The following is a 15189-nucleotide window of genomic DNA, read 5'->3' as shown; positions in this document are numbered from 1 at the left end:
CCCCCAACATCCCTTTTTTTACTTACTACAGCTCAGAGTAGCAGAGTTGCAGCCAATCAAATTTAATATTAATCATCTTTGACTACGGATTAAGTACTATTTTGAGTTGCAACCAAGTGGTTCTTCTATTTCCTTTCCCTAATTCGTTTCTCTAAAAGGTCTATGAGCGAATTTTTCAATACATAAATTGATTATTTTTGTCCTCTTATCGTGTAAAGAAGAGGTCTAAGAACATTATAATAACTAATATATACTTTACCCTTGGATCTAACCCCTGGCGGTCACAGCGTCATTTGCTAACTACCATTACTTGTTTGTGTTTGCCAATCATACATGTCTAATGAGAGATGATGTATAACAAAAAATATGACATATTTGTAAATGTTCATGCAAATTAATTAATTCGGTAGCCCTGTACCAAACCATGTTAATTAACCCTGTCCTCGCTACATGTATTTGAATCCTTGATTTCGAAGTCTCTTCTTATGGATGGTACGGAAACCACCGAGTTAATGCGCCCACTATCATTCTACCAATTTGGCACCTCACACACTCTCACAGGCTCACTCACAGCAGCGAACAGGTTTAACCATCACAACAGTTTGATTGACTCAAATTAATAATTGAGAACCGGAATTTTGTCCGGTTAACAGTGCAAAAAAGTAAGTTAAATGGACAGAGAATGAGGTGACTCGTTTATTAAGGCCCATGGGCCATGATTGAATATTCTGAACTGATGCTCTCATCTAAAGTAAAAAAAAAGAAAGTAACCGACACCGATTCAGATCGCCGGCGGGTATTCAGATCTCCTCCACCTCACATTCTCCGAGGAAATATAAACTTTACCTACAAATCTACGTTTCATGTTCGTTGACTTCGAGAAAACTGCTTAGCTATAAGTCAAAATCCCCTTTCTCAATCTCTCATCTTCTCTCGTACAAACCTCGACAATGGCGGACACCACAGCATCATCGGGTACGTCAATCTTTAATCCATCTCTCTATGATCTAATTACCTGGATTTGAATGTTTCATACGAATTATATGGAATTGAGAATTCTCTCGTGGTGAAAATTTGGAACCCTAGGTCATTTGATTTATCATAATTCTGTTGCAGAAATGGAGAAATCAGGTAAGATCTTTGTCGCTGGACACAGGGGACTGGTTGGATCAGCCATAGTCCGCAAGCTCCAGGATCATGGTTTCAAAAACCTCGTCCTTAGAACCCATTCAGAGCTTGATCTCACTAGCCAGTCCGATGTTGAGTCCTTCTTTGCTACAGAGAAGCCAGTTTATGTCATCTTAGCTGCAGCTAAAGTCGGTGGGATTCATGCCAACAACACATACCCAGCTGATTTCATCGGTGTCAATCTCCAAATCCAAACCAATGTCATCCACTCTGCTTACACACACGGTGTGAAGAAACTCCTCTTCCTCGGCTCATCTTGCATCTACCCCAAATTCGCTCCTCAGCCTATCCCTGAATCAGCTCTTCTCACTGGTCCGCTCGAACCGACTAACGAGTGGTACGCCATTGCCAAGATTGCAGGGATTAAGATGTGTCAAGCTTACAGGATTCAGCATCAGTGGGATGCTATATCCGGTATGCCAACGAATCTTTATGGTCCGAACGACAATTTCCACCCGGAGAATTCCCATGTGCTTCCTGCTCTCATGAGGAGGTTCCATGAAGCTAAAGCCAACAACGCAGATGAAGTTGTGGTTTGGGGAAGTGGGAGTCCGTTGAGGGAGTTTTTACATGTCGATGATTTGGCTGATGCTTGCGTTTTCTTGATGGATCGATACAGCGGGTTTGAGCATGTTAATGTAGGTAGTGGTGTTGAAGTGACGATCAAAGAATTGGCTGAGTTGGTTAAGGAAGTTGTTGGGTTTAAAGGAAAGCTTGTTTGGGATTGCACGAAACCGGATGGAACACCAAGGAAACTGATGGATAACTCGAAGCTTGCTTCTTTGGGATGGACACCCAAGATTACATTAAAAGATGGCCTCTCCCAAACTTATCAATGGTATTTGGAGAATGTTGTGCCGAAGAAACAGTAAAAAAAAAAAAAAAAAAAAGACCAAACTCAAACGCATGTCATTCTCTGTACGTTTGAATGTTTTTGCGTTTGCGTTTTGGTTCTATACAAATCTCTTTAATGTTTTATATTTATGGATTTGGTACCCGTGAGCAAACTTTGTTTTCTAATAATGTACCAATGTTGAGATTATCAATAATCGAATAGCTTCTTCTTCTAGTCAGTTCATTGATAAAAAAAGAAACGTTCCATCTAACGCGGTAATCGATTTCTGAAATTCTACTTAGCTTTTAAACCAAAAAGATTCTGGTTTGGTACGCTCTAAAACGGGTCAAATTCTGATAATATTTTATAAGGCCAGCTAATATTGGGCCTATGGGTGAGGGAAATGATTGGGCCATGATTATTAGTTGAGCCTCGTTAGAAGATCCAACGGTAGAGATTGAGACATCTTTATGGAAGTTCTGATATACACCGTTGGATGAACAGACGAGCTTGACTCCGAATAGCATATACTTAAAAAGGGCAAAACCCTCCAGCGCCGCCCCGCGTCTCTCTTCTGTTTTTCGTTTTGCATTTTTTTTTTTCTTTTTTTCTTATCTCCTCCTTACACTCTTCGGAGAAGGAAGAACCCTAATCTCAAGGTAAAATCCACCACCTTTCTTTTACTGTCTCTTACCGTTTGATTTTCTGATTTTGCAAACGGGTCAAGCTCATATTTCAGATATATAACTTGTTTCTTGATTCATTTCGCTTATTTAGGGATTTAGGATTAGTTTTGTCCGTCTTTGAAATTTCGGAGATGATTTTTACTGTTTTTAAAACTTCTGTGGGTTTGATTAGGTGACTAAATACCTAACTGATTGAAAAAGGTTGAAACTTTAGGTTTAGACTAATAGTGATATAAGCGCGTCTGAGGTCGATTTTGTTGGCGTTTTAATCTTCTTACTTTCTTATGGTCACTGGAAGCTTTGTTCTCAGTATGTTTTGTGAATGTAGTAACCATAGTATTGTGATGAGATTTGGGGGATTGATGGATTTGGCTTATGCTTTGTTTACAGATGAATCGTGAAAAGTTGATGAAGATGGCTAACACCGTCCGCACTGGCGGAAAGGGTACAGTCAGAAGGTATAGATATTATTCTTTTCTACCCAGTTTGATTATTCAATGCTTAGCAATTACTGTGATTGATGTTATAATACCATTTGATATTTACTGCAGAAAGAAGAAGGCTGTGCACAAGACCAATACCACTGATGACAAGAGGCTCCAAAGCACCTTGAAAAGAATTGGAGTTAATTCCATTCCTGCAATTGAAGAGGTTAACATCTTCAAGGATGATGTTGTCATTCAATTCATCAACCCTAAGGGTATGATTCTGATTCAGCCTTTTTTTTTTCTTGTATTGTATTTAGGTGTTTCAAAACCTGTTTCCATGTTATTGATGATTGTGTTTCCCCTTTTGAATGTTACTACAGTTCAAGCTTCAATTGCCGCAAACACATGGGTAGTTAGCGGTACTCCTGTGACCAAAAGTAAGCATCTGTTCATATCTTTTCATCTCTATTTTCTTGTTTCTTTATCAGTGCGTTTTCACTGACTGATGTGTAAACCTTTTTTACCTGCAGAGTTGCAAGATATCCTTCCTCAGATTATCAGCCAACTCGGTATGTACCATGTTATTGAGCTGAATTCAAGATATTCACGATGTTTCTTCCCCTAAGCGAAGATCCTTAACCAATATGTTTATTTTGATCTCTTGCAGGACCAGACAACATGGACAACCTAAAGAAGCTGGCAGAGCAGTTCCAGAAACAAGTTCCTGGTGAAGGTAATGCCTCAGCAACCATACAAGAGGAGGATGATGACGATGTCCCAGAGCTAGTTGGTGAGACATTCGAAGGTGCCGCAGAAGAGAAAGTACCAGCTGCTGCCTCTTCTTAGAGTGAACAAGAGCGAAGACCACATAAAAAAAAAACAAAAAGAACCGCACTTTGATTTTTACATATCTTTATAATATGTTTGTTCGCTCGATCGTTTTTGTAGTTTCCAACCAGAATCTTGTTTCCCCTCTAATGACTTAAGGTTTTATCCAATTATTTGATGTCTTATTAAACCTCTCTTTTGATTCTCTTCTATGACAGCGAATCAGGTTCTCTCTCTCATCTTCTCGTCTTCACTATGTGGATTGCATTTGATGTTGACACATTTCACTGTCTTGTTGCGTAAAAACCATTCCACCTGTTTTGTTTTGAGTTTCTTCTCAAACTTTCCAGACATTTCATCGTTCCCTCTACAAATTCATTCGCAGAGACATGTCTCTTCTTCGTCAAGTCTCAATCTTTGTGAGTTTCTTCTGTAAACATGGCTTCCCTCTTTGTATCTACTCCCTCTTCATCTTCCTTAACTCTCAAATCCTGTCACAGTTCGAGCCTTCGTCGCTGTTACAGACCATTACCTCCCAAACTTGTGAATCAAAAGTACAGAACGAGACGCTGGAGTTCTTTGAGATGCTCAGCGGAAGATGATCGAGTTCGTAAGTCTACTAACGAAGCTCCATCTCCGGTGGCCATAGCGGAGGAGCAAAATGAGAACCACGGGAACGAAAATGCGTCGCCTTCTCCAGATATGAGTGAAGAGGAGAAGGAGGAGGAGGAGAAGAAATCGAAGGAGCAAGAGAATGATTGGAAGACGGACGAAGAGTTCAAGAAGTTTATGGGGAATCCATCAATCGAAGCTGCGATAAAGCTTGAGAAGACGAGAACTGATCGTAAGCTGAAAGAGCTGAACAGAGAGAGCAACAGTGAGAATCCAATCATCGGAATTTTCAACAGCTTGGCTCGTGACACTTTGACTAGAGAAAAAGAAAGGCTTGAGAAAGCTGAAGAGACTTTCAAGGCTCTTGATCTCAACAAGGTACTATACGGCCATGATGACTCTTTTGTGTGTTTGTTGGATTGCATCGTTTCTGAAAGTGTTTTTGTGATGATGCACAGTTGAAGAGCTGTTTTGGGTTCGATACGTTTTTCGCTACGGACGTTCGTCGGTTTGGAGATGGAGGGATCTTTATTGGGAATCTGAGAAAACCCATTGATGAGGTCACACCTAAGCTTGAAGCAAAGCTATCTGAAGCAGCAGAGCGTGATGTTGTTGTGTGGTTTATGGAAGAAAGGTCCAATGAGATCACAAAACAGGTAGACGAAGGCCTATAAAATTCTCTAACTTTGAGGTTCATGATTTTAGGATTAAGGCTAAAAAAAATTCTGGAATGTTTGTTCTTTGTGTTTGTAAAGGTGTGTATGGTGCAACCTAAGGCGGAGATCGATCTACAATTTGAATCAACTAGATTAAGCACTCCTTGGGGATATATTAGTGCAATTGCTTTATGTGTTTCAACCTTTGGAACCATAGCTCTTATGAGTGGTTTCTTCCTTAAACCCGACGCTACTTTTGATGACTACATTGCTAATGTGGTTCCTCTTTTTGGCGGGTTCCTCTCCATCTTAGGCGTCTCGGAGGTAAACAAAAGCAAATCAAAAGAGCTAGCTCCAAATTACTCTGTTGATTACATCTAAACTAAACCTGTTAGTTGTTTGTTTCAGATAGCAACCAGAGTAACCGCTGCACGACACGATGTCAAATTAAGCCCATCGTTTCTGGTGCCATCGAATTGGACTGGTTGTTTAGGAGTTATGAACAATTACGAGTCATTGCTTCCTAATAAAAAGGCGTTATTTGATATCCCAGTGGCGCGTACAGCTAGTGCATACCTGACTTCGCTGCTTCTTGCAGCTGCCGCGTTTATATCTGATGGTAGTTTCAACGGAGGAGACAATGCTTTGTGAGGATTTATTAGATGAAATTCTTATTTTGTGTTACCGTTGTTTCTATGCAGTTTTGTGTCTCTTATTGGTTTATTACCTTCTACACAGGTACATAAGGCCACAGTTCTTTGATAATAACCCGTTGCTTTCGTTTATCCAATTCGTTATCGGTCCTTATGCGGATGATCTCGGTAATGTATTACCTAATGCGGTTGAAGGAGTTGGAGTTCCCGTTGATCCGCTTGCTTTTGCTGGTCTTTTGGGTAAACCTCATAACTTTTGTTGGTTTCTCTTGTTAGTTTTTTACTATATTCTAAACCGTAAATAAACTCTTTTCAGGTATGGTAGTGACTTCATTGAACTTATTACCATGTGGAAGACTCGAAGGAGGTCGAATCGCTCAAGCAATGTTTGGAAGAAGCACAGCTGCAATTCTCTCATTTACCACATCACTCCTTCTCGGTATCGGAGGTCTCAGCGGAAGCGTCTTATGTTTAGCTTGGGGGCTATTCGCAACTTTCTTCCGCGGTGGTGAGGAAACACCTGCAAAAGACGAAATCACACCTCTCGGAGACGATAGGTTTGCTTGGGGTATAGTCCTTGGACTCATTTGCTTCCTCACTCTCTTCCCCAATAGTGGAGGTACTTTCTCCACTTCATTCTTCAATGGACCATTCTTCCGTGGTGATGATTTCTAAAGATGTTGATTAGTTAAGTTGTAGAAACAAGCATTGAAAAGACTTCTTATTTATTATTATTAATGGTGTTACAGAAGCATTGTAAATATTTTTGTTGTATCTATGCTCTTTTGAACATAACCTTTAATGGAACATCACTTAAAGCAAGTCTTCTCTTTCCATCTTGCACAAACACACCAACGTCTCTGCAGATGACTTTGCAGAAATTGCAGACAGTAGGACAGAACCTGATCTTGTAATCGTTGTCAAATTTGTCGATCTTGAACCAGTTATCAACCGTTGTCTGACCCGGATTCCCTTCAACGCCACAAGTTGAAATTAAATTTTGACTCGTTGCCTCGTCGAAATTGGCTAACTCCCAGATCGAAGTTGGAGAGAACTTGATGTTTTGATCAGTTGAGACACGGACGATTCTTGATCTGTCATACGGTGAGAAACTCACCGGTAGGCCGTGAGAGACTTCGAATTGGTCCTGGATCACACTTCTTGGACATGTTTTGTTCTCGGGTTTGGACATGGTTAGTCCGCCCCCGCGCCCCCGAACTACAGGCAAGATGTAGTAGTAGAACCGTGTTTGGAGAGGTTTTCCATTGATGTCCTTAACTGCTTCGACGGGAGGTTCGGTGGCGGCTCCACCGTGGCTGATGAAGACGGCAAAGAGGAGGAAGATACAGAGAAGGGATGACATTGTAGGAAGGCTTTCTTTATATGGAAACTTTTAGTATGAATTGAATTGGGATAAGAGTTTAGTACTTATATAAGCTGGACGAAGTAGATTTATAAAAAAGTCAAAGTCAAAACTTATATCTGTATTAGTTTGTGGTCGAGCATATATATATGATAAATCTCGTTGGCGTGTTATAATATGGTCAAAGCTTCACGACGTCATATGTCGATCACCCCTGACGACATCCCTTTCATTGACTAGTGGATGGATACGATTACCTGTCTAATTGTACAATTAGACTATAAGGAACACCGACAACAAGTTTAAATCTCATGATCCAATTTAACTTCCTGACAAGGAACAAAAATCCAAAATTTATAATAAAGCATTAATCTAATAAAAATATTTATACTTCAAATACAGTAGAAAAGAATAAAAGTTTGAATCCAAAACCGATACTATAAGATAAAATGGGCTTGTTGGCAAAAAAAGAAGATAAAATGGGCTTGAGTTGGGCTTAGGCCTCATATCACAAAAATCTCCTAAAATAAAAAATAAACGTAACATGTTGCTCTCTCTCTCTCTCTCTCTCTCTTCTCCACCCGCAAGAAGATAATAATTAATGAGAGTTTCGCCGGCGGCAATGCTCTCAGTCTCCTTAACTATTCCACTACTACCTCTCGCTTCAACCAAAACTCGTTCCTCCGACCAATCTTTTCTATTCAAACAATATGCTTTGAACAATCAGAGCATCTCGCGACTAGGAAGTCTCGTCTTAGAGAAACCCAGCAGAAGAAGATGGACCTTCTCCTGCGAATGCCGAAACAGAGGAAGAAACAATCACGCAAAATTCGATGACGAAGGAGAAGATTTCATTGTTGTAAACTTCTACCGGTTTGTATCAATCGAAGATCCCGAAGCTGAAATTGACAAGCACTTGTCTTTCTTAAAGGTCAGTCTTTTTATTTAAGTAATGTGAATTGTCCAAATTGTTCGAAAACAGTCTTGAACTTGTTAACATTCCTTGTTCTTGATTCAAATTTTGAAGCTTTTCTTATGTTTTTTTTTTTGTTTTCGCCTTCCAGGATTTGAATATACGAGGTCGGATATACCTCAATGAACAAGGAATTAACGCGCAGGTACTAATTATCATTTTTGTAATCACGCATTTAGCTTTGAACACACTCTTTTCATCAAACTATATGAGAATGCCTCCATGTTTATGTGAACTATATCAAGCTCTTGTTGTGTGTTAACTTCTGTAATTCTTGTTTTTTTTCTGCAGTACAGTGGACCATCTAAAGATGCTCTTGCATATGTTGAATGGTTGAAAGAAGATGATAGATTCTCGGATTTGCTTGTTCAGATTTCTCCTGCTATTAACGGGCACGCGTTCCCTAAGTTGAAGCTACAGAACAAACCCTCCTTAGTCCAGGCAAGCTACATTCCATAACAACCACTTTAAATCTATGGTTCAGAATGAGAATATTCTTACTAATAGTGTGTGATACTAATGCAATATCAAATATGGTGTAAGACTACTTAACAGTAGTTGTGTTTCTTTTTCTATCTGTAGTACGAGGGGGGAATTTCACACCTTCCCCTACTTGATCCACCAATGCGAGCAAAACCTTTAGAACCATCTGAATGGAAAAGGAAACTGAATGACGTAACGGATGATGATGAAGCTTCAAGTAGTGGTAGAAGCTGCATATTATTGGATGTCAGAAATGGTATATCTTTTTTTCCTTTCTATCTGTTTACAGTAACAAAACAGTCTTGATTTTTCTTATTATCTAGTATCTACATTACTGATCATTAGTTTTCTATTAGTTGTGCACATGTATGATTGTTTGTGATTCTTATTCTTAAAGGGCCTCACTTATTTGCTCAACTTAAACCTACTGGTATTTCGAAGTGATAGACATTTTGTTTGAACAGGTTATGAGTGGGATGTTGGTCATTTTCGTGGGGCACCTAGACCTGAAGTTGATTGCTTTCGGAACACTTCTTTTGGTCTATCTGATGAAAAGGTACAATTCATCCTTAACCGTGGCAGCTGAAATTTTCTTATTTACAACCTGTAGATTCTGATAAAGTGATCAGACAAGTCGCTTTTGTAGGTTACATAATATATAGTACTGAAGGTACAGATATCTAACAGTGAATAATATCGACTATGCTTCTACACTATAGGAAGCTCCTTCAGACCCTTTGATAAATGTTGACAAGGAAAAGACAGATATACTGATGTACTGTACTGGAGGTATACGTTGCGATGTATATTCAGCAGTTTTAAGGTAGGACTGCGGCTTCTACTACTGCATTGTCTTACTAACATCTCCTCGATATATTTTTTTCCCAAATAACTTTCTTGTGAGAAGTCAAATTTCTTTTCAGACAACGGGGTTTCAAGAACCTGTATACACTGAAGGGTGGAGTTTCGCATTATCTTAAAGAAGAAGGCACTGCTGAATGGGTTGGAAATCTCTTTGTGTTTGACTCTCGTCTCTCTCTCCCACCAGCTACCTACGGTAACAACGCCGTGGGTGAAGCCAGAGAAACTCCAGTAACACCTGTGGATACAAGTTTTGCAAGATGCTACATTTGTGATTCTCAAATTCAGGAATTAAGACATCGGAACTGTGCTAACATTGACTGCAATCGACTTTTCTTGTGAGTTGCATTATGGTTTCTGCTTCATCTTTATGTCTATTAGCAGATAGTGTATGATTTACAAAATTTTGATTTTGATGGACCTGGTAACTGGTAAGTTGCCATTGTTTTACTAAACTTACCTCTATCTTCGGTTCAGATGCTGTGCAGAATGTGTCGTCCACTTGAAGGGATGTTGCTGTTCAAACTGCATTACTGCTCCCAGACTTAGACCTGTCTTGCAGGGCGTAAAGAGATATGAAAAATGGCATGTATATCGTGATTCAGAAGTGCAAAATGCGCCATTGGTTTGATCAGATGAGATATGAGAAACATAACACAGAAACAGCAGAAGCTAAAGAAGTTAATCAAAAGCCTGTTCCAGGAAGAACTACTAGTCATTCTTTGAGGTTCTTCGAGTGTGAAACTTGTCAGAACTCAGTTTTCATTTCAACATGTACAAACAAAGCTTGCAGAAATTCACAACTTAATATACCAGCTGTAATTGCAGCACAATGCAAACTGTATAATGCAACAAGATGGTGCTTGTTACTAGCATAGTAGAAAAAAGAAATGTAGTGATTATTTTAGACAAATCCGTCATTTAATATTTCTATAACTAACACACTCGACTTTCTCTGCTCTCACATTACATTGAGTTTTGATATTGCAGGCCTAGTGAAATATGGTGGTTATGCTTTGATCAACTTTCTTGAAATGTCTTCAGACACTGGACAAGCTCAAAGCTCTACCATCTGCGAGCTCCACCTGTTTGTGTAGCAATGTAATTTCTCAGAGAAGGAGACTGGGTAAGACCATCTGGTGCAACTGTGGTGTTTTGAGTTCCATTCTTCTGCTTCATCCTTCTGCGTGCTATGTAACCTCTGACCCAAGGAGTAACATCCTCGTTGGTCTTAATCATAATGAAGAAGATGATGCGGTAGATGATAATCATGCTAAGAATCACACTGAGGTTAATCCATTTTGATCGGTTCACGTCGATCTGGAAAACGTTCTCCAGAACGTATTCACCTGAAATCTTGAAAGCACTCCCCTGGCTGTCAAACATCAATCCTCTCAGATCATTCTGGTACTGACCCTGGTGAACAAGCAAAACAAGAAAATATTAGCTCTCTGCTATTATTATCACATGATGATGAGCTGATATGAAACTTGTTCTTGCTTCAACAATATATTACTTGTAGAGCCCAAAAGTGAAAGCTGATGTATGACATTGGATAACGCCAGAAAGGCTTGGGGATGTCATTAGGAAGCCTAAAGAATCCAGAAACCAACATGAAGATGCCCTGAAATAGAAGTAGAGACAAACAGATTTAGGAAGAGCGTCTCTTCTGCTTTAGAAAGTGAAACAGAATGAATGTGTTTGGGAGAGCACCTGGATTCCAGCTCCTATGATGATACCCATGAGGAAGTTGGGAACAATACTAGCTATCGCCATCATTAAGCTCTCCACAACGGTGACACTTCCATAAAGGCAGAGAACAAAGAAGAGGTAGTGAGTGAATCCTGGATGCAGACCCACCATGAAGTAACAGATTGTCCCGGAGATGAAAGTTATCATGATCAGAAATGGTGTTGCAGATAATGTGTTGGCTATCACAAACGCAGCTACTCCATAGTGCCCGTTTAGTCTCTCTCTTTGGAATACCTGCAATCAGTTTCAGTTTAACAAAACCGTTTGGTTCATTCGCAAGAAAAATTGCAGAAGTGGCTAAACTAACCTTCATGTCTTCAACAAAAGAAGGAAATCCACCAATTGACATGAAGGTTACGAATCCAAAGACAAAAGACGCGCATGAGCCGCGTGCCTGATTTCACAAACAGAAAAAGGACGGATATGGTGCGAGGTAAGATAATGTTCAAGTTTGTGTTTGAATTGTTCTCCAATAGATGATAATATTAGCAAATACCAGAATGGCGCTGTAGCTTGTCCCAACGTTCAGATATATGGTTCCAATGCAGACGGTGACCAAGATGTAAATAAGAAGTCTGAGCCAGTAATATCCAAAGTCCCTTGACATGTTGATGAAGGATCGCTTAGTTAAAGTATAGGTCTGCAGAAGGAAACTAGCCTGACTGCCACCAGAGTCAAGAATAGTCCCTTTCTGTAAACAGAAAAAAAATTAGGAAACGGGTTTAGAGAAACCAGTGACACGTCCTAACATCAAACAAAAGCTCAAGAAAAGTATTAATTAGTACTTACAAATTGGGATATCTCCTCAACTTTAGCCTTTGCTGTGTAGTAGTGGTCAGAAGTGTGGTAATAGTCAATCAAGACCCTAATAGCTTCAGTTGTAGTAATTTTCTCCAACGGATCGTTGCTTGCTTCGAACTGGAAAGTAGAATAACAAGTCCATCAGCAAATGAGTCAAGCAGAGAATTGAAATCAGTTAAAGGGGAAGGTTTTTATGTACCCTTAGCTTCATAGAACCTTTCAAAGTGGCTCTAACTTTGTCAAAGTCTGAGTTTATGCATCTTAGGAAATGATCAGAAGGGTTCCTTAAAGCAGGACATGGAAACCCCGCTTGTGCAAAGAACTGCAATCAAAAGCAAAAAAAACACGGATTAGATTCCAAGATTTCTTCAGAGAACCATACAGTATTTTCTTTCGGTTTGGTTTCTTGCCTCATATGCATCTGAAGCTTGACCAAAGTAAACAGTTTTGCCTCCAGAAAGCAGATACAACCGATCAAACAACTCGAAAACCTCACTGCTCGGTTGATGGATCGATGCTATCACCGTCCTTCCGTCTCGTGATAGTGCACGCAAAGTCTGAGTCACAAAGAAAGCAGACGCACTACACAAAGAAAAACCAACAGGCATCAAGCTTGATAAATAATGACAGTTAGCAGAATCTGAAAATTGAAGAAGCTGTCTTTTTACCTATCAAGACCACTTGTTGGCTCATCGAGAAAGAGTAAACGAGGTCTCATGAGAATCTCGAGAGCAATACTGACTCTTCTCTTCTCTCCACCACTAATTCCACGCAAATGCCAGTTTCCTATAACAGTATCTGCACAATCCTGAAGACCCATCTCTATGATTGTCCTCTCCACAAGAGCACGCTTCTCCGACCGTAACATCTTGTCCGGAAGACGAACTCTCGCTGAATACCAAATAGTCTCTCTCACAGTTAACGTACCAATCAAGTTATCGTCTTGCGTCACATATGCCTGTAAATTATATAATAAGATTCGTCAAAAATGAAAAACACAACTTGTAAATATACAAAGATATACTTTATTTGTTTTCTCTTTTCCAACACTATGAATAGCTAAGCTCCAAAATCCAAGAACATTCTTTATATATCATACCAAGACAAAAATAATGTAAGCTAAGTGAAACCTAAGCATAAGGGGCATAAAAAAAATACTAACAGCTGTGCCAAAGGAGAGTTTGGTTTTGCGGCCGTTAAGAAGAACGGTGCCGGAGAGGAAAGCGTTAGCGGCGAGGCGGCTAGCGAGAGCGTCGAGCATAGTTGATTTGCCAGAGCCGGAAGGGCCCATGAGAGCCGTGAGAGATCCAGGTTCAGCGTAACCGGTAAGACCTTCAAGAACGTTTTGAGTCCCACCATCTCCCATAGTAACCATGACAGTCAGATCTTGCCACGTAAGCCTCGCAGAGACGTCTCCGACGAACTCCGTTGGAGCTTTCTCTCTCCATATAGCTTCACTCAACGGACTTAACCCACCAACCGGAAAATTCCCTCCGGCGGATGAAACCGGTACGGTGGTCTGTTGTCTGCTTGCTTCTATCTCCATCTCTTTTAAACCGGAAACAGAGGATTTTGTGTGTTTCTTGAAAAAAAAAAAAACAGAACCCGAGAAAAAGGGGTTTTGTCTTAGGAAATGGAAAAAGTGTGAACGTTGTTTGAACTCTGATAGATAAGAAAAGCTATAGAATCAAATATATAAGTAGAAGAAAGTCAGGAGAAAAGAGTTGAGTAATGTAACAGAGTCATGAGAATATTGCATGAACAACAAACTTGGACTCGTTTCTATTCTCATGAACTTGTTGAATGACTGAAACACAACAAACACTTCTCCTTCTCCTTCTTACTTTTTTTTTTCTCTCTCTTTTTTATCTATCTCATCTACAAGATAATGAGTTTTCTTTTATTTATTTGTTTTTGGAAAAAAAAAGGGTTCTTGATTCGAACAAGAAATGAGATAGTTATGAAGACAGCAAAGAGATGGTTGGGAGAAGAATTGAATGAAAAATCTAAAAAGAAAAAAAATAAAAGTGGGGTCTAGAGTTTTGTTGATGTGGTGAATTTTCATCTTTTTTGGTTGTTGTTTGCATTTATTGTAGTCTGGTAGTCGATAGAAGTTTGCATTTAGTAATGAATAAGACCACCCCAAATCTGACCCTTTTTTTTTTTAAGTTATATATTTACTTTACTTTCATAGTATTTGATTGAATATTTTTCTTTTGTTCTTTTGTTCTGTAGATGATGAATTATATATTTTGATTACTAGTGTCTTAGTGGTATTGAAAAGGGGTTACATAGATTAGTTAGTTATGAAGGAAGTATCTTAGAAGAAAATATATACTTTGATATTGAAGTCTTCTGTTGTAGTTCATCTGCTATATTTTTGGTCTAAGTAGTAGTAGTAGACAATTATGATACAACAAGAACCATAACACTTTGTCTTTTAATTATAAAACATGTGTGTGTAAATGCTGAAATATTGTTGACAGAAAAGTGCCGAAATATTAGAAAAGAGTACGAGTCTATTCTTCATTTGTTGGTACTTGTTAAGGACCCTTTGATGGCATTCTATCGTAGGTCCATTTTGTCATTAATGATAACAAAATTAAGTAAGTAAAAGTAATTATTGGAAACTATATGTATAGAGGCTTTTTGAATGATTGTAGATTTTGAAGTTGTTTTTAGTTTCTTTTCAAAATTTAGTCAATGGGAATTGTAAAAAATAGAAAATCTAACTTTTGATAGTTCTTGTCAGTTCTCAAAGCAAAACTAAATCTATGCTTCATCGGTTGACTTACTTATTCCGTCTTTAGTTTTTTTTTTTTTTTTTCATACAAAATCTAAAAACCACTTTAAAACTTGCATACATGCATGGCTTAATTATATAGTATATTAAAACAAATGTACCAAGTTCTCTGTCCCTTTGATTTTCAAAGATTCATCACGACAGAATCAAGAGATACTCAAAGAAAGTTATATTTGGGCTAAAATGTTTATAAAACTCTACTAGGTCAAGGCATGTGTGGATAAAAGAGTCAAAGCCCAAAAAACAAATTGGAACGTATAGTAATGG

The 15189-nt window shown here is 38.9% G+C and overlaps 6 protein-coding genes across 11 annotated transcripts; 4 read left to right on the top strand and 2 right to left on the bottom strand.

The window, feature by feature from the left end:
• Positions 1-698: 698 nt before the first annotated feature.
• On the top strand, positions 699-2257 carry LOC104778763 (putative GDP-L-fucose synthase 2). The gene is made up of 2 exons (XM_010503201.3): positions 699-975; positions 1117-2257. Exons 1-2 carry the CDS (start codon positions 951-953, stop codon positions 2058-2060), a joined length of 969 nt encoding a protein of 322 aa, XP_010501503.2. The 5' UTR covers positions 699-950; the 3' UTR covers positions 2061-2257.
• A 250-nt stretch (positions 2258-2507) lies between these two features.
• LOC104775900 (basic transcription factor 3) lies at positions 2508-4135 on the top strand. The gene is made up of 6 exons (XM_010499860.3): positions 2508-2682; positions 3100-3167; positions 3261-3409; positions 3518-3574; positions 3668-3706; positions 3805-4135. Exons 2-6 carry the CDS (start codon positions 3100-3102, stop codon positions 3981-3983), a joined length of 492 nt encoding a protein of 163 aa, XP_010498162.1. The 5' UTR covers positions 2508-2682; the 3' UTR covers positions 3984-4135.
• Positions 4136-4154: 19 nt separating this feature from the next.
• On the top strand, positions 4155-6708 carry LOC104775902 (putative zinc metallopeptidase EGY3, chloroplastic). Of its 2 annotated transcripts, XM_087508607.1 has the most exons (7): positions 4155-4384; positions 4466-4955; positions 5036-5233; positions 5333-5557; positions 5642-5880; positions 5972-6126; positions 6203-6708. In XM_087508607.1, the coding sequence occupies exons 2-7, from the start codon at positions 4668-4670 to the stop codon at positions 6559-6561; spliced, it is 1464 nt and encodes a 487-aa protein (XP_087364733.1). In that variant the 5' UTR covers positions 4155-4384; positions 4466-4667; the 3' UTR covers positions 6562-6708. The 2 variants fall into 2 exon arrangements, with proteins under 2 accessions (XP_087364733.1, XP_087364732.1); XM_087508606.1 differs by having other exon boundaries at positions 4305-4955.
• Positions 6595-7416, bottom strand: LOC104775903 (kunitz trypsin inhibitor 5). Its single transcript, XM_010499862.3, has one exon. It carries the CDS (start codon positions 7247-7249, stop codon positions 6662-6664), a length of 588 nt encoding a protein of 195 aa, XP_010498164.2. The 5' UTR covers positions 7250-7416; the 3' UTR covers positions 6595-6661.
• A 382-nt stretch (positions 7417-7798) lies between these two features.
• On the top strand, positions 7799-10479 carry LOC109124531 (rhodanese-like domain-containing protein 8, chloroplastic). Of its 5 annotated transcripts, none has more exons than XM_010499858.3 (8): positions 7799-8180; positions 8314-8367; positions 8514-8663; positions 8805-8961; positions 9170-9261; positions 9425-9528; positions 9629-9904; positions 10044-10479. In XM_010499858.3, exons 1-8 carry the CDS (start codon positions 7851-7853, stop codon positions 10195-10197), a joined length of 1317 nt encoding a protein of 438 aa, XP_010498160.2. In that variant the 5' UTR covers positions 7799-7850; the 3' UTR covers positions 10198-10479. The 5 variants fall into 5 exon arrangements, 2 of the variants coding, with proteins under 2 accessions (XP_010498160.2, XP_087364734.1); XR_015595309.1 differs by having other exon boundaries at positions 7802-8180; positions 8519-8663; positions 9613-9904; XM_087508608.1 differs by having other exon boundaries at positions 7802-8180; positions 8519-8663.
• On the bottom strand, positions 10312-14490 carry LOC104775897 (ABC transporter G family member 11). The gene is made up of 10 exons (XM_010499859.3): positions 13282-14490; positions 12788-13077; positions 12530-12701; positions 12319-12441; positions 12108-12236; positions 11815-12009; positions 11626-11712; positions 11280-11552; positions 11083-11190; positions 10312-10982 (listed from the first exon to the last, which is right to left on the bottom strand). Exons 1-10 carry the CDS (start codon positions 13663-13665, stop codon positions 10632-10634), a joined length of 2112 nt encoding a protein of 703 aa, XP_010498161.1. The 5' UTR covers positions 13666-14490; the 3' UTR covers positions 10312-10631.
• Positions 14491-15189: the final 699 nt, after the last annotated feature.

This window comes from Camelina sativa, chromosome 3, assembly GCF_030686135.1.
Source record: "Camelina sativa cultivar CO46 ecotype springtype chromosome 3, ASM3068613v1".
Lineage (NCBI taxonomy): Eukaryota > Viridiplantae > Streptophyta > Magnoliopsida > Brassicales > Brassicaceae > Camelina > Camelina sativa.
Note: the sequence above shows the minus strand (reverse complement) of the source record. Positions and strands in the feature narration are given on the sequence as shown.